The sequence below is a fragment of the Miscanthus floridulus genome, chromosome 1, assembly GCF_019320115.1.
Source record: "Miscanthus floridulus cultivar M001 chromosome 1, ASM1932011v1, whole genome shotgun sequence".
In the NCBI taxonomy this organism is placed as follows: domain Eukaryota; kingdom Viridiplantae; phylum Streptophyta; class Magnoliopsida; order Poales; family Poaceae; genus Miscanthus; species Miscanthus floridulus.
In genome coordinates, this window is record NC_089580.1 from 152863450 (window position 1) to 152882220 (window position 18771).

The window sequence follows — 18771 nt, forward strand, 5'->3', positions numbered from 1 at the left end:
CCCAAACTCTCTGTAGCTAGCCTACTCCCCGGCCCATCCATCCATGGCGATGCGAGGGTCAACTGTTGGGTGGAGATGATTCATGCTCCGCTTATGCATCCGCAGTTCCATCCGTAACTACAGCAGGTATGTCAATACATCGCCGTCTTGTTGGATGCAATTCACGTTCTAGATTATATTCTTGTTCTTTTGTTGTCCCGGGCTTTCATGTTGATGTGCAAATATTTATTTGAGATCAAGCAAAAACTTACACAGTAGCTGCTAGCTGGAGTAGAAAGAAAGATTGAGCATGATGCTTCCTGTCTGCATCATATGTATAGTATTTTTTTCCTTGTTCTACTTACCACAATAATGGTCAGATCGATCTTACCTTTTTTTTTCTTATGAGAAAATGGAACATATAGTGATGTCATGGTCCCGTTGCTACCCAAAAGGCCAACAAGACAGAACATATAAATCAGCTAGAGGAGATGCTCTGTGAATTATGGCTAAATCATTTCTAACGCATCATGTAGTTCCTATCTGTGTTCTACCACATAAATCACTACAACGTCGGTGTTGGTCGATGGAACACCCGCCTAGCTATAAATCACCTGATATTTCTTTGATGCTTTGAGTTGACCTGATATTGCTAAACTGTGCTGGACTAAAACTGAATTGCATAAGACTGGGAACAATTCTCAGGTCAGCACTCTGAACATCCACTGCAATTGTCTTTTTAGGAACGATATTAGGAGCCCTGCAGAGGGAACAGGCATCTATTTGTTTGGGATTACCAATTACTGGTACATCTCTGGTACAGTTCTACTTCTGCACATATACACTACACCACCACCACTAAGGTAGGAGTACCTATATTCACTTTATCTATAAAAAAAACCTATATTCGTAAAAAAAGGCCAAGATTATCTTCTACAGCTACCATTGAGGATTTCAGTCAGAGCTAACTGCTATTTACTGCTTTACTACCTTATTTCACAGGATGAATCTTCCAGAACATAAGGTTGAAGAACTGATCCCAGGGGCTGATAAGTCAAGGTGGATGGTGCATAGTAATCATAACATAAGATGTTTCACAAAATCTGATGTAGAAATCATAACCAACAGCTATAGAACTATGATCGGCAGAGGTGGCTTTGGAGAAGTATTCCAAGGAGTTCTTGAGGACAGAAATATGGTTGCAGTGAAGAGGTTTATCAACAATGTGAAAGATGAAGATTTTGCTAAAGAGCTGATTGTCCATCGCGAAATCAACCACAAGAATGTAGTAAAGCTCATCGGTTACTGTATGGAGGAAAATGCTCTAACGATGATCACTGAATTCATCCCTAACGGAAACCTGAGTGATGTTCTTCACCATGACAGTGGTCACATTTCACTGGACATGCGACTTAGAATCGCCACAGAGTGTGCGGAGGCAATGGCATACATGCACTCTTACATGTATACTCAGGTCATCCATGGTGACATCAAGCCTGCTAATATATTGTTAGATCACAGCTTTTGTGCCAAAATATCGGACTTTGGAATTTCAAGGTTAGTCAACACAGATGATACGTTGTACACTGGTAATATAAAAGGAAGCATAGGTTATCTGGACCCTTTGTTTGCTCGGGATGGATGTCTCACTGTGAAGAGTGATGTGTACAGTTTTGGAGTTGTCCTCCTGGAACTGATCACTAGGAAAAAGGCAACAACGAAAGTGGGGGGAGTCAGCATCATTGACCTATGTACAGATGCTCTTTCAAGAGAAATTAGAGGGGTTTTTGATGACAAAATCGCTAACCCAGATAACATGAACATTCTTGAAGGGGTTGCAAAGCTAGCAGGTGAGTGCCTGAGGATGGAAAGGGTCAGACGTCCTGAGATGATTGCTGTGGCAGAGCGCCTTCGCAGGCTCAGGAAAGCTTCTCTTCAGGGACAAAAACGGAGAGGCTGGTTTTCTTGGGCCACCAAGTGCCTGCCTCCTGCACCTCCCTCTCCGGAACTGTACCGCAAGTTCTCGTTTGCAGAGATGAAAGCTGCGACACAAAACTTTGACAAGTCCCTTCTTGTTGGTAAGGGTGAATTTGGTAGGGTTTACCGTGGAATGATTGATGGCAGCGGGACAAATATGGTGGCTATCAAGTGTCAGAAGTGTCGACACACGGTAAAGATTAGATCGATGCTTCGTCACCGTCATCTTGTGCCAATGATTGGTTACTGTGACGAGGATGAGATGATCCTTGTTTATGAGTACATGGCTCATGGAAGTCTGCGTGATCACCTGTTTGAGACACACAACTCACCCCTCACTATGAAGTCACCCCTTAGCTGGAAGCAGCGTCTAGAGATTTGCATTGGCGCAGCTCGTGGCCTTCACTACCTTCACACATGTGCAGAGAAGGCCATCATCCACCGCAACGTGAAGCTGATCAATATTCTCCTGGATAACGAGTGGGTCGCCAAGATTTCAGATAATATCGAGACTGATCCAATCACCGACACGATATGCAATGCGCACGGTAATATCTACGATCCTGAATACGACTCTACCGGCAGGCTAACTGAGAAATCGGATGTGTTTTCTTTCGGTGCTGTGTTGCTTGAGGTGCTCTGTGCCCGGCCATTTCTGGGAAAAGATTGCCTGTTACACTGGGCGGTCCGTTGCAAGGAAGAGGGCAACCTTCATCAGATTGTCGACTGTCACCTAAAGAGAAAGATGGATCCACACAGTTTGTTCAAGTTTGTCGAAACTTGTGAGAAGTGTCTTGCTAATCTGAGTATTGACCGGCCATCAATGGCGGATGTGATTGCCGACCTGGAGTACACACTTCAGTTGCAGGAGAGTGCAGAGGCTGGTGGCAGCAGGGCAGGTGATGCAATGAGCCTGGAGGTTGACAGCAATAAGGACTCCATGGCCTGGTGGTACCTATCAACGTCGTCTTCTGGCAGCTCCTGACGAGCACCACGCAGCGAGCTTAATCTCACTACCTCACCATGTTTTCGTGAGTTGTGGTAATGATCTCTCAGTGCTGTCAGGATTCTCGTCGCAAAAAAAAAGTGCGGTCAGGATTCCTGTATTACTATGTCATGCAAAGTAGCTTGTCAGCTGCTGTACTTACAAACTCCGATTGGCTTGTACAATTGTATATTGCTTTTTATTCATCCAAAGATACTGCTATGAAAGTTTCGAGACAGAACGCAGGAACTCTGATTCACTGTTTCTAATTCATTTCTCTAATTCAATCCCAAAATCTGCAACAAGGCCGTTCCTATTTCCGACGAAACCTACATGCAACGAGTCGATGTTACTCACTCCTCGTATAGTCAAAGGGACTTACTAAAATTCAGGTGCTTAAATTTCAGACAATGATTATTGAATATATTTTATACTAAAATTAAAGATTTAGTTCGTTGCAATTTATGTAGGCATAATCTACAATTTTTTATTTCAAGAATAAAAAACCCGTTAGAAAAAACTACAAACCCGACAAAATCTAATCCATGTTGGCACAAAGACAATCGACAATTTACAATTGTTTCTATAGTAGGATAAGAACAAAAATTTGAAAGGCTATGATACAAACACAAATAACAAAATCATAAAAAGTAGCAATTTACTTTAATGGTTGGTTGTACAATAAGGTTACCTAAAATCATTTTAAAATTTAAGTACCTGAAATATAGCAGAAGTAATGATAAAATATTTTCAAATTTGGCTAATTTTATAAAAAGCAGTATAAGTAAGTTTATTAAGTATCATAACTATTATTATTTTTATTTAAGATTGGTTACTCCTCACAAACCACGTCTACGTTCTTTTGTTGTTTTGGACGGAGGGAGTAGCTATTTTCTCTGTTTCGGCGGCTGGCTACTCGGAACAGCCCTCGCCCATCTCAAACAGCGTGCGCCACAGCCCACAGGTGACTCGGCCTCCCGCAGTCCCGCGTTATTATCTTCAACAGAGTGGACTGGTGACTTGGGCACATGCAGGCTGTTGATGGCGGCATCAGCAGATGCAGCGCAAATGCGATTAGAAAGCAGAGCACACATACTCCTTCCTCAGCTCCCTACGGAGAATATGGTTTTGCATACATTCGGCTTCACTGTAGGGCAACAATCTTGGTTCTCGAGTGAGTGCGAATTGTATGCTTCGTGTAACAAACTCTATTTTTTCTTAATAAAACATGGGCCAACGGGCCTGTTCTCGAAAAAAACATAATTCACTCCGGTGCGCCGCTGCTGCCCATACCCGCGCCCCACGGCGCCTCCGTCCCCTACCGCGCCAAGCCCCGTCCTCCGCCGCGCCCAGGGTGCACGGCCCAGGCCACGGAGCAGGTGCTTGCGCGCCTCGCACAGGCAAGGGCGGATCCACAATATAAGCACTGATGTCACGCGACATCAATGACTTTGTACAAATACCACTAGAACACCAATGTATTACGGTAGATGATCATAAAGGTATGGTAAGACTATAGCTTAGTGACATCAATGGATGAAAATTCTAGATCTGCCCCTGCGCGCAGGTGCTCACCCAGGCTGCCGAGCAGGTCCTCGCCTAGAGGCGCACCGGCGAGCTCCATGTGCCGCGGCGTGGCGTCAAGCTCCATGATACGCTGGAAACGCATGTTGCAAAAGTATGTTTCAAGTGGATGTTGCAAAAGTAGATCGGGATGTTGCATATGTTGTATATGTATGTTGCAAGATTTTGTTCCCAATGTTTCAGTTATTTTTCCAACGTATATTGCAAGTGTGTTTATCTATATGTTGCACGTGTTTCACACATATGTTGCATGTGTTTTATCTGGATGTTGCATATATTTTGCAATGGCTTTTTCAAGTGTTTTCAGACGTATGTTGCAAGTATTTTAATTGTTTTCGAACGTATGTTGCAAATGTTTCATTTGGATGTTTCAAAAGTAGATCGGGTATTGCATCTCTCTCCTCGCTTTCTGCTATCTCGCCTCGGTGTCTCCTCCTCTTCTTGATGTCCTGATGATGGTTACCGAGTTTATCCCTAATGGAAATCTGGCCGCCATTCTTCACCATGACAACACTCCCATCCCTTTGGAAATACGACTTAGAATTGCAACACAGTGTGCTGAGGCATTGGCATACATGCATTCTGACATGTATACTCAGGTCATGCACGGGGACATCAAACCTGATAATATACTTCTAGATGGCAACCTGAATGCAAAAATATCATACTTTGGAATATCAAGGCTAGTCAACACAGACAAGACACCATATACAGCTAATGTAATAGGCAGCATATAGGTTACATGGACCCACTGTTTGCTCAGGACGGACGTCTAACTGCCAAGAGTGATGTTTATAGTTTCGGAGTTGTCCTCTTGGAATTGTTAACTAGGAAAAAGTGAAAAACCCCTACAAAAAAGGTAACAGCAGATAATGAAGCAAGCCTGGTTACTATATTTTCTGAAGCTCATGAGAGAGGCAGGATCAAAGATGTGAGGAAGTTTCTTGACTCCGAATTAGCAGCCTGTTCGGCTGGGCTTATACGATCGTGGATTATAAGCTGGAACAATATTTTTCTCTCACACCAAACCAGGCAGCAGTAAATAATCCACGATCGATTACGATGAAATGAACATGATGTAGATCCTTGGAGAAACATGAAAATTCTTGATGAGTTGGGAAAGCTAGCAGCTCAGTGCCTGGGCCCTGGTGATGAACAGGGAAAAACGTCTTGGGATGAAACATGTGGTAGAACGTCTTGCCAAAGCAATGAAAGCTTCACTTGTGGGAAAGCAGAGTGTGGAATATTTCTATTGGGCAAGGAAGACCAAGCCAGCTCAGCCGGTGAACTTCCCTGCTGTGTCACCCCCGTACCGTCGCTTCTCATCTGCAGAGATAGTGGCTGCGACAGGGAACTTTGATGAGTCGCAGCTTCTTGGTCAGGGCGGTTTTGGTAGATTTTACAGTGGAGTGATCGATGATGGAGCAACCATGGTGACTGTAGAGCATTGGTGGCACCGGTATAACCAAGATTTCTTTCGTGCTTATGTACAGGACACTTATTGGTTATTGTGGTAAGAATGGTGAGAGGACCCTGGTGTACAACTACATGGATCAAGGAAGCCTAGGTGAGCACCTTTTCGCGACCCTAAATCCACTTACCTGGAAGCAGCGTCTGGAGATCAGCATCGGTGCAGCTCGTGGCCTGCACTGCCTTCACACATGTGGCATCCTCTGTCATCCACCGCGACTTGAGCCCGGAGAATATTCTCCTGGTCCTGGATAAGGAATTGGTAGCCAAAATTACAGGTTACCAAGTGACTGATCCTCCCTTGACAAGGATAAAGACTGAGGATCATAACGCTCGCGATCCTGTGCACGAATTAACAGAGAAATCAGATGTCTATTCTTTTGGTGCTGTGTTGCTTGAGGTGCTATGCGCTCAGCGTCATTTTAAACTGGGAAGTGAAATGGAATTCCTATGGCTTGGAAGGCTGGCCACGTAGTTGCATGACGGACTTCAATTCGATTGACTCGGACTTGATTGGTTGCACATGTATTTATCTTAATCCACGTGTGTCGAAGTGGATTATAGTAAAATTAAACTAAATTCTATTCCAACACATATAAATTGAAATTGAAATGGATACACATACATGCCAACTAAAACCCTAAAGGTGTTTCACAAAGTTGGGAGAAACATCTAGGGTGTTGACCGTCCATCAATGGAAGATGTGGTTTCGGCCCTAGAGTGATGAGGACATGACACTCATGCATATGACCATATTTGGCGCATGAGATGGAGGGGAAGGAGGTCAGCAAGGGTGTCCAAGTCAAGAAGGAGGCTGAGGATAATTCGGTTCGAGTCCCCGAGGAGGAGGCCCAAAGCAACTCAAGTTCGAGTCTGCCTCGGAATCTAGCACCAGTCTGCCTTAAACTGGTCACTCAGGACGCATCCGGACTCCGTTTTCGATAATCCACATATGGATAGAAAGATAATTTGATAAGGAAGCCAATCCAAGTGGTTTCACGTCAAAAGCTCTTCGAAATCAACGGGAATCGTCGAAACAAGTCAGCATCCAGAATCTGCCAGGGTGCTGCGACACCATCTTTTGGTCCGTTGGACCGTGTATCGTGTTTGGGCCCATTAGGGGGCGCGTCCAGGGTAGGCGACGACTCTAAGACCTTTATAATCATACGCCGCTGCCATCGTTAGGTTTCGGGTTTTGCTTAGATTAATCTGTCAAGAACAGTTTCGCCGTTCATCGGTTTGTGAGATCCCAACTTCGTGAGTTTAATCATTCATCTGTAATTTGGTTGCGTTCTTTCTTGTTCTTGCTTGTGTTCTTCGTTGCACAGGCAGGGATTAGCCTTCTTGGTAAGGTCAACCTGGTCCGTGACTCGGTTGATAACCAGAGGAGCTGTGGTGCTAAGATTGCAGGGTTTGATCTTTCGATCTAAAGCCGGATCGGTGTGTCATTCTCCGCCACAACGATAGTTACCATCACCTGACGGAAGATCGGGATCCCCGTCTCCATTTTAGTAGTATCAGAGCTAAGGTATACCATCAGGGTCACATTTATTCCCTAGTTTGAGTGTTTCGTATTCGTCCCATAGTCCAGTGCCATACTCGTTTTTCCTGTCCTAGAACCTTCCGCGCCATAGCCTTTGCATATTTCAATTTCAGAGTCCGTCGTGTTGAGTTTGTGTCTTGGTCGAGGTCTTGTTGCTGGTTAGGTCGTGTTAGAGTCCAGTTCGTGTGTCTTCCCCCATCGTTTCCATCAAATCTTTGCTGTTGTGACCGGTTTTGCGTACATTGTTCCCGTTTTGTCCTCTAATTCGGAGCCAATTCTTAAAATCGGTCTAGTTTTCGTATACGAACTCTGATTTCAACGTTCCATATATCAAAATCGATCAGAAAAAAATTTCGGATCCGTCCATCCCCCATTATTTCGGGGTTCGGAAATTTTAGATTGGTCAAAAAGTGGTCACAAGATCCTCTTTTCGTGGTCACAAGGTTTTTGTCGATTTTGAGCAAGTTTTCTGAAAATTCCACTGGCCACGTCTTACACTTGTTTCAGCTCATATTTTCTGTGGTTACTTATTTTGTGCTCCTAAGTAAAGGAAAAATATCAAAAAAAAAATAAAATAAAAAAGTTGAAATTTCCAAAAAACAACAACAACCCAAAAAATAGAAAAAAGAGAGGGGCAAAAGAGGAACAATATTTAGAGGAGCACATAGAGAAGACCAAAGTGAGCTGTGTTAGCGTGTGCTGTCTGGTTCCTTATTTGTGTTGTTGTTTCTATCCACCATACTTGTTTTTCATACACCTGTCACCTTGCTATCCACCATACTTTTGTCACACACCAGGTACTTAGAACATTTTAGATCAGCAACGAGAACAAGTACTTTGGACTATAATTCAGCATTACTTTCTGTTACTGACTTGTGTGCCAGATATACATATTACTCTTTGTGTGCCTTCCAAGCTCCACAAATTCTTCAGATCAGTATAGAAAAAGGGCTTTACAATCTCGGTACCACTGCCTCACAGGTATCACGAACCAGCCGCCGGTTGTACCGCCACTGCTTGCATTGGTAAGAACTTTGTAAGAGCTTGGTAAGACGCTTCCACTTGCTGTGAAAAGTGACACCACTGCAACCACGCAGTCATTTGGTAGGGATAACTTTCACCGTTTGTTCCTTATTTTTGTGTTTACAATGACAGGTTTTTCGTATCCACCGACTTATGATGGTATAGGTGCTGATGAGTACATGGTGTGGGAAATTGCCATAGATAACATATTTGCTACTCGCTTTATGTGTCCAAGGAAGAAGGTAAAAAATGCAGCTAGTGTTTTACGACATTCTGCTTTATCTTAGTGGGAGTCTTTAGATCCTTCTGATAAACCTCAAACTTGGAATGATATCAAACTTCTTATGCGAGAAACCTTTGTTAATCCACCACCTGATTTGACTTCGTATGTTGAGGTGCACCATTTAGAGGAACAGTCTGTTGTTATTCCTCTTGCTATGACTAACCTTCTGTAGAATAATGTACATAAGCGAGAGGATGACGTGGAAGAAAATAAGGAGCTCACAACCTCATATGCAAATTCAAAACCATCACTTCACCATGCACCTATTACTCCTGCTGAGAACACAGGTAATGCCCATGGTCCTACACTCACGGAAGGTGAAAATTGTCTTAACGTACTAAATTTCTCCATAAACCATGCTGTCATAGAGCAATTGTTAGTAGAACCATCTCTTGATTTATCTTTGTCCCATGATAATTTACGTGATGTTCCTTGTGACAAAGATGAATTGGTTGAAGATGCTTCAGTTTTACATGTTTTGGAACCAGTGACTTGTGCTGAAAATAAACATGTCATTCATATTGCTACTAAAATTGATGAGTTCAAACTGTTGTCTTCTTTACATACTTTAGGTTATATTGAATTTGATGTTTTGTGTATCCTAGATTGTTTGGAAGAGAGCCTTTTTAAATATGCTGATTTGCCTTGGTTTTCTAAACACACATATCATGTTATTGGCAGATATAACAACAAGAGACAATATATGATACATCGAGTATACATTCGTAATAATATGAATTCTCCTTTTGTTGTACAAGATTATGATCGTTTAGAGGGCAGCCATAATAATACAAACATTTTCTCATGTTCCTTAAAGAAACAAGTTCACTTCCAAGAAGGGGAGCATTGTTGGTTGCTACATATGTCTGCTCGACCATCTATTCCTGCATTGTCTTTGGTTAGTTCTAATCTTTTGTAGGATAGTGTTGACATACATCGTGTGCATTCGGATCATGGAGTCTACATGCTTGCTGAAATTTTTATGCGAGATGACATGCTAGAAACTTTGAAACATGGTCACGTTCCTTCTCACAATTATTTCAGTTTTCTTTATCATCGCAACCCCGTTCTCCTTTATGTTGTGCAGGATCAGTTTCAAGCACAATCGACATCGATGACGGCTTTTCATCAAGAAGGGGAGGATGATGAGGACATGACGCCCATGCATATGACTATGTTTGGAACATGGGATGGAGGGGAAGGAGGTCAGCAAGGGTGTCCAAGTCAAGAAGGAGGCCCGAGGCTAATTCGGTTTGAGTCCCCAAGGTGGAGGCCCAAAGCAACTCAAGTTCGAGTCTGCCTCAGAATCCAGGACCAGTCTGCCTTAAACTGGTCACCCAGAACGCATCCAGACTCTGTTTTTGATGATCCACATATGGATGGAAAAACAATTTGATAAGGAAGCTAATCCAAGTGGTTTCACGTCAAAATCTCTTCGGAATCAACAGGAATCATCGAAACAAGTCAGCATTCAGAATCTGCTAGGGTGCTGCGACACCTTCTTTTGGTCCGTTGGACCGTGTATCATGTTTGGGCCCATTAGGGGGCGCGTCTAGGGTAGGCGACGACCCTAAGACCTTTATAATCATACGCCACCGCCATCGTTAGGTTTTGGGTTTTGCTTAGATTAATCTGTCAAGAACAGTTTCGCCGTTCATCGGTTTGTGAGACCCCAACTTCATGAGTTTAATCATTCATCTACAATTTGGTTGCGTTCTTTCTTGTTCTTGTTTGTATTCTTCGTTGCATAGGCAGGGATTAGCCTTCTTGGTGAGGTCAACCTAGTCCATGACTTGATTGATAACCAGAGGAGCTGTGGTGCTAAGATTGCAGGGTTCGATCTTTCGATCTGAAGCCGGATCGGTGTGTCATTCTCCGCCACAACGATAGTTACCATCACCTGACAGAAGATTGGGATCCCCGTCTCCATTTTAGTAGTATCAGAGCTAAGGTATACCATCAGGTTCACATTTATTCCCTAGTTTGAGTGTTTCGCATTCGTCCTGTAGTTCAGTGCCATACTCGTTTTTCCAGTCCTAGAACCTTCCGTGCCATAGCCTTTGCATATTTCAATTTCAGAGTCCGTCGTGTTGAGTTTATGTCCTGATTGAGGGCTTGTTGCTGGTTAGGTCATGTTAGAGTCCAGTTCGTGTGTTTTCCCCCATCGTTTCCATCAAATCTTTGTTGTTGTGACCAGTTTTGCGCACATTGTTTCCGTTTTGTCCTCTAATTCGGAGCCAATTTTTAAAACCGGTCTAGTTTTCGCATACGAACTCCGATTTCGACGTTCCATATATCAAAATCGATCAGAAAAAATTTTTGGATTCTTTCATCCCCTGCATAATCGGGGTTTGAAAATTTTAGATTGGTCAAAAAGTGGTCACAAGATCCTCTTTTCGTGGTCACAAGGTTTTTATCGATTTTGAGCAAGTTTTCTGAAAATTCCACATGCCACGTCTTACACTTGTTTCAGCTCATATTTTCTGTGGTTACTTCTTTTGTGCTCCTAAGTGAAGGAAAAGTATCAAAAAAATAAAATAAAAAAGTCAAAATTTCCGAAAAACAACAACCCAAAAAATAGAAAAAAGATGAGCAAAAAATGTACAATATTTAGAGGAGCACATAGAGAAGACCAAAGTGAGCTGTGTTAGCGTGTGCTGTCTGGTTCCTTATTTGTGTTGTTGTTTCTATCCATCATACTTGTTTTTCATACAACTGTCACCTTGCTATCCACCATACTTTTGTCACGCACCTGGTACTTGGAATATTTTAGACTAGCAACGAGAACAAGTACTTTAGACTATAATTCAGCATTACTTTTTGTTACTGACTTGTGTGACAGATATACATATTACTCTTTGTGTGCCTTCCAAGCTCCACAAATTCTTTAGATCAGTACAGAAAAAGGGCTTTGCAATCTCGGTACCACTATCTCACAGGTATCACGAACCAGCCACCGGTTATACCGCCACTGCTTGCGTTGGTAAGAACTTTGTAAGAGCTTGGTAAGACGCTTCCACTTGCTGTGAAAAGTGACACCACTGCAATCACGCAGTCATTTGGTAGGGATAACTTTCACTGTTTGTTCCTTATTTTTGTGTTTACAATGACAGGTTGTTCGTATCCACCGACTTATGATGGTATAGGTGCTAATGAGTATATGGAGTGGGAAATTGCCATAGATAACATATTTGCTACTCGCTTTATGTGTCCAAGGAGGAAGGTAAAAAATGCAGCCAGTGTTTTACGACATTCTGCTTTATCTTGGTGGGAGTCTTTAGATCCTTCTGATAAACCTCAAACTTGGAATGATATGAAACCTCTTATGTGAGAAACCTTTGTTAATCCACCTCCTGTTTTGACTTCGTATGCTGAGGTGCACCATTTAGAGGAAGAGTCTATTGTTATTCCTCTTGCTATAACTAACCTTCTATAGAATAATGTACATAAGCGAGAGGATGACGTGGAAGAAAATAAGGAGCTCACAACCTCATATGCAAATTCAAAACCATCACTTCACTATGCACCTATTACTCCTACTGAGAACACAGGTAATGCCCAAGGTCCTACACTCATGGAAGGTGAAAATTGTCTTAATGAACTAAATTTTCCACAAACCATGCTGTCATAGAGCAATTGTTAGTGGAACCATCTCTTGATTTATCTTTGTCCCATGATAATTTGCTTGATGTTCCTTGTGACAAAGATGAATTAGTTGAAGATGCTTCGATTTTACAAGTTTTGGAACCAGTGACTTGTGCTAAAAATAAACATGTAATTCATATTGCTACTAAAATTGATGAGTTCAAACTGTTGCCTTCTTTACATACTTTGGGTTACATTGAATTTGGTGTTTTGTGTAACCTAGATTGTTTGGAAGAGAGCCTTTTTAAATATGCTGATTTGCCTTGGTTTTCTAAACACACATATCATGTTGTTGGTAGATATAACAACAAGGGACAATATATGATATATCGAGTATACATTCATAATAATATGAATTGTCCTTTTATTGTACAAGATTATGATTGTTTAGAGGGCAGCCATAATAATACAAAGATTTTCTCATGTTCCTTAAAGAAACAAGTTCACTTCCAAGAAGGGGAGCATTGTTGGTTGCTACATATGTCTGCTCGACCATCTATTCCTGCATTGTCTTTGGTTAGTTCTAATCTTTTGCTGGATAGTGTTAACAAACACCGTGTGCATTCGGATCATGGAGTCTACATGCTTGCTGAAATTTTAATGCAAGATGACATGTAAGAAACTTTGAAACATGGTCACGTTCCTTCTCACAATTATTTCAGTTTTCTTTGTCCTCACAACCCTGTTCTCCTTTATGTTGTGCAGGATCAGTTTCAAGCACAATCGACGCCGATGATGGCTTTTCATCAAGAAGGGGAGGATGATGAGGACATGACACCCATGCATATGACCATGTTTGGCACATGGGATGGACGGGAAGGAGGTCAGCAAGGGTGTCCAAGTCAAGAAGGAGGCCTGAGGCTAATTCGGTTCGAGTACTCGAGGTGGACGCCCAAAGCAACTCAAGTTCGAGTCTGCCTCGGAATCTAGGACCAGTCTGCCTTAAACTGGTCACCCAGGACGTATCCGGACTCCGTTTTCGATGATCCACATATGGATAGAAAGATAATTTGATAAGGAAGCCAATTCAAGTGGTTTGACGTCAAAAGCTGTTCGAAATCAACAGGAATCATCAAAACAATTCAGCATCTAGAATCTGCCAGGGTGCTGCGACATATTCTTTTGGTCCGTTGGACCGTGTATCGTGTTTGGGCCCATTAGGGGTGCGTCCAGGGTAGGCAACGACCCTAAGACCTTTATAATCATACATCGCCGCCATCATTAGGTTTCAGGTTTTGCTTAGATTAATCTGTCAAGAACAGTTTCGCCGTTCATCAGTTTGTGAGACCCCAACTTCGTGAGTTTAATCATTCATCTGCAATTTGGTTGCGTTCTTTCTTGTTCTTACTTATGTTCTCCATTGCGCAGGCAGGGATTAGCCTTCTTGGCGAGGTCAACCTGGTCCATGACTCGGCTAATAATAAGAGGAGCTGTGGTGCTAAGATTGCAGGGTTCTATCTTTCAATCTGAAGCCGGATCGGTGTGTCATTCTCCGCCACAACGATAGTTTCCATCACCTGACGGAAGATCGGGATCCCCGTCTCCATTAAGTGGTATCAGAGCTAAGGTATACCGTTAGGTTCACATTTATTCCCTAGTTTGAGTGTTTCGCATTCATCCCATAGTCCAGTGCTATACTCGTTTTTCCTGTCCTAGAACCTTCCGCGCCACAGCCTTTGCATATTTCAGTTTTAGAGTCCGTCGTCTTGAGTTTGTGTCCTGGTCGAGGTCTTGTTCCTGGTTAGGTCATGTTAGAGTCCAGTTCGTGTGTTTTCCCCTATCGTTTCCATCAAATCTTTGCTGTTGTGACCAGTTTTTCGCATATTATTTCCGTTTTGTCCTCTAATTCGGAGCCAATTCTTAAAACTGGTCTAGTTTTCGCATACGAACTCCGATTTCGACATTCCACATATCAAAATGGATCAGAAAAAAAATTTCGAATCCATGCATCCACTGAATTTTTGTGGTTCAGAAATTTTAGATTGGTCAAAAAGTGATCACAAGATCCTCTTTTTGTGGTCATAAGGTTTTTGTTGATTTTGAGCAAGTTTTCTGAAAATTTCACAGGCCACGTCTTACACTTGTTTCTGCTCATATTTTCTATGGTTACTTCTTTTGGTCTCCTAAGTAAAGGAAAAATATCAATAAAATAAAATAAAAAAGTCGAAATTGCCAAAAAAACAACAGCCCAAAAAATAGAAAAAAAGAGAGGGGTAAAAGAGGAATAATATTTAGAGGAGCACATAGAGAAGACCAAAGTGAGCTGTGTTAGCGTGTGCTGTCTGGTTCCTTATTTGTGTTGCTGTTTCTATCCACCATACTTATTTTTTATACACCTGTCACCTTGCTATCCACCATACTTTTATCACACACCTGGTACTTGGAACATTTTAGATCAGCAACGAGAACAAGTACTTTGGACTATAATTCAGCATTATTTTCTGTTACTGACTTGTGTGCCAGATATACATATTACTCTTTGTGTGCCTTTCAAGCTTCACAAATTCTTTAGATCAGTACAGAAAAAGGGCTTTGCAATCTCGGTACCACTGCCTCACAGGTATCATGAACCAGCCACCGGTTGTATCGCCACTGCTTGCGTTGGTAAGAACTTTGTAAGAGCTTGGTAAGACGCTTCCACTTGCTGTGAAAAGTGACATCACTGCAACCACGCAGTCATTTGATAGGGATAACTTTTACCGTTTGTTCCTTGTTTTTGTGTTTACAATGATAGGTTGTTCGTATCCACCGATTTATGATGGTATAGGTGCTGATGAGTACATGGTGTAGGAAATTGCCATAGATAACATATTTGCTACTCGCTTTATGTGTCCAAGGAAGGAGGTAAAAAATGCAGCTAGTGTTTTACGACATTCTGCTTTATCTTGGTGGGAGTCTTTAGATTCTTCTGATAAACCTCAAACTTGGAATGATATGAAACTTCTTATGCGAGAAACCTTTGTTAATCCACCTCCTGTTTTGACTTCGCATGCTGAGGTGCACCATTTAGAGGAAGAGTCTGTTGTTATTCCTCTTGCTATGACTAACCTTTGGCAGAATAATGTACATAAGCGAGAGGATGATGTGGAAGAAAACGAGGAGCTCACAACCTCATATGCAAATTCAAAACCATCGCTTCACCATGCACCTATTCCTCCTGCTGAGAACATAGGTAATGCCCATGGTCCTACACTCACGGAAGGTGAAAATTGTCTTAATGTACTAAATCTCTCCATAAACCATGCTGTCATAGAGCAATTGTTAGTAGAACCCTCTCTTGATTTATCTTTATCCCATGATAATTTGCTTGATGTTCCTTGTGACAAAGATGAATTGGTTGAAGATGCTTCAGTTTTACATGTTTTGGAACTAGTGACTTATGCTGAAAATAAACATGTCATTCATATTGCTACTAAAATTGATGAGTTCAAACTGTTATCTTCTTTACATACTTTAGGTTACATTGAATTTGATGTTTTGTGTATCCTAGATTGTTTGGAAGATATCCTTTTTAAATATGCTGATTTGCCTTGGTTTTCTAAACACACATATCATGTTATTGGCAGATATAACAACAAGGGACAATATATGATACATCGAGTATACATTCGTAATAATATGAATTCTCCTTTTGTTGTACAAGATTATGATCGTTTAGAGGACAGCCATAATAATACAAACATTTTCTCATATTCCTTAAAGAAACAAGTTCACTTCCAAGAAGGGGAGCATTGTTGGTTGCTACATATGTCTGCTCGACCATCTATTCCTACATTGTCTTTGGTTAGTTCTAATCTTTTGCAGGATAGTGTTGACATACATCGTGTGCATTTGGATCATGGAGTCTACATGCTTGCTGAAATTTTTATGCGAGATGACATGCTAGAAACTTGGAAACTTAGTCACGTTCCTTCTCATAATTATTTCAGTTTTCTTTATCATCGCAACCCCGTTCTCCTTTATGTTGTGCAGGATCAGTTTCAAGCACAATCGACCCCGATGTCGGCTTTTCATCAAGAAGGGGAGGATGATGAGGACATGACACCCATGCATATGACCATGTTTGGTGCATGGGATGAAGGGGAAGGAGGTCAGCAAGGGTGTCTAAGTTAAGAAGGAGGCCCGAGGCTAATTCGGTTCGAGTCCCCGAGGTGGAGGCCCAAAGCAACTCAAGTTTGAGTCTGTCTCGGAATCCAGGAATAGTCTGCCTTAAACTGGTCATCCAGGACGCATCTGGACTCCGTTTTCGATGATCCACATATGGATGGAAATGCAATTTGATAAGGAAGCCAATCCAAGTAGTTTCACATCAAAAGCTCTTCGGAATCAACGGGAATCTTCAAAACAAGTCAGCATCCAGAATCTGCCAGGGTGCTGCGACACCTTCTTTTGGTCCGTTGGACCGTGTATCGTGTTTGGGCCCATTAGGGGGCATGTCCAGGGTAGGCGACAACTCTAAGACCTTTATAATCATACGCCGCCGCTGTCGTTAGGTTTCGGGTTTTGCTTAGATTAATCTATCAAGAACAGTTTCGCCATTCATCGGTTTGTGAGACCCCAACTTCGTGAGTTTAATCATTCATCTACAATTTGGTTGTGTTCTTTCTTGTTCTTGCTTGTGTTCTTCGTTGCGCAGGCAGGGATTAGCCTTCTTGGCGAGGTCAACCTGGTCCATGACTCGGTTGATAACCAGAGGAGCTGTGGTGCTAAGATTGCAGGGTTCGATCTTTCGATCTGAAGCCGGATTGGTGTGTCATTCTCCGCCACAACGATAGTTACCATCACCTGACGGAAGATCAGGATCGCCGTCTTCGTTAGCCCTAGAGTCTGCCTGCCCTTCAGTTGCAGGTGAGTGCTAAGGTGAGTGGAAGCGATGTGACGTGGGATGTCAGAGAATGGCGTGGCGAGATCTATGAGTGAGCTGACCTTCGGAGCAGTCTCCTCGCTGCTAGTGCCCCCCTTGACGTTGGGCGTACAGGCATAACTATCAGCTATGAAGTTCTTTCGTATACTCCTCCGTCAAAATAAAAACATAATTCTAGCTTTGAACCTGAATAATATGTATTTTTTTGAACAAAGGAGTACATATTTTTAGTTCTGTGATGTCTTGTATTTATCCTGTGTTGCAGCGCCTTGTCTTGTAGGACGATTGGATACTGCGGTTTGGCCCAAGTGATGTGCACCCGCTTTTTCAGCTTTTTGTTGGTGCTGTCCTTTGGAGAAGCCTGCATTGTTACGATGGCGTTTTCGTAGCGCAGAGCGCTGCGCAGCAGGGTCTGTTTGGTTCAGCTTTCAGTTACGAGGTTCGAAAAAACTGTTATGAGCTATGAAAAATTGTTTTAAGACGTGAGATATGAACAAACTATTGTAAGCTATAAGCTGTGAAAAATTTACTATGAACTTGTGCTGTGAAAAAAGCTAAAGTTGTTCGGTTAAAACTGATCCGCTGTGCATCATTATAAATCTTTAGAAAACCCTGTGCGAAAAAATCAAAGTAATACCGGTATACTAGAAAAAACTATTAAAATTTAGTGTGAAAAATAAGGAGAAACACCATAATATACAACCATAAATGTTATTAGACCCTTTGAGATAAACCCAAAGTCTTAGTCTAGAAACACCTTGACCATACAGTCAATATGCGTCAAATATCATCTTCCAAAAATTTTGGTGGAGAAAAATAGATGATAAGCATATAACTTTATGTTGACATTGCCTCATCAAAAACTTTATATGAGAAATATACTCACATAAAGAAAAGAGTACAATGCATCTTATGGTGGATGTATACTCCTTTTGTAGATATGATCTCTCTATATAACTTATTGTTTTTAGACATGGCTATCTTTTTCTTTTTTTTCTTTCTCTTTCTTTTTTTATTTAGTATGAGTCTTCATGTGCTCGTATTTTTTTAATACTTGGACCTTCACGTGTCCATAATTGTTTTTATACTTTTGCATAGTCCATGTGTCACGACCCGAAAACCACTATAATTGTCAAAAGCATCCAGAACATCAAGTACATAAAAAATTGGAAGTCAACATGTGCTTAGCCCAGCCAAGACCGAGCACTGCCCGACTTGGTAGATCGTTCGACATCACCACCGGACCGTTCGCTAGGATATCTCATAGACTTAGGATAACCTTGGCCAACCCGTGCACTGTCAAAGTGTCCGCCGTCATGGCGGAGTGTCTGTCGAAATCCTTGCACGACAGTTAGTCTATCAGGCACGGTCCAGCACTGGCGGATTGTCCGTCACCCACGGCGAACTGTCCATCAACA

General features: G+C 42.1%; 1 protein-coding gene across 2 annotated transcripts; it reads left to right on the top strand.

The window, feature by feature from the left end:
- The first annotated feature begins 19 nt into the window (after positions 1–19).
- LOC136498165 (uncharacterized) lies at positions 20–3165 on the top strand. Of its 2 annotated transcripts, XM_066494120.1 has the most exons (3): positions 20–126; positions 723–842; positions 982–3165. In XM_066494120.1, exons 1-3 carry the CDS (start codon positions 83–85, stop codon positions 2939–2941), a joined length of 2124 nt encoding a protein of 707 aa, XP_066350217.1. In that variant the 5' UTR covers positions 20–82; the 3' UTR covers positions 2942–3165. The 2 variants fall into 2 exon arrangements, with proteins under 2 accessions (XP_066350217.1, XP_066350224.1); XM_066494127.1 differs by lacking the exon at positions 723–842 and having other exon boundaries at positions 95–126.
- Positions 3166–18771: the final 15606 nt, after the last annotated feature.

What these genes read in the sequence shown, in the direction of transcription:
- LOC136498165 (XM_066494120.1), top strand. Translation starts at nt 83, where the DNA reads ATGCTCCGCTTATGCATCCGCAGTTCCATCCGTAACTACAGCAG. An exon ending in TCCATCCGTAACTACAGCAG is followed by an intron (nt 127 to 722) that starts GTATGTCAATAC and finishes TTGTCTTTTTAG; the next exon opens with GAACGATATTAGGAGCCCTG. An exon ending in ACTACACCACCACCACTAAG is followed by an intron (nt 843 to 981) that starts GTAGGAGTACCT and finishes CTTATTTCACAG; the next exon opens with GATGAATCTTCCAGAACATA.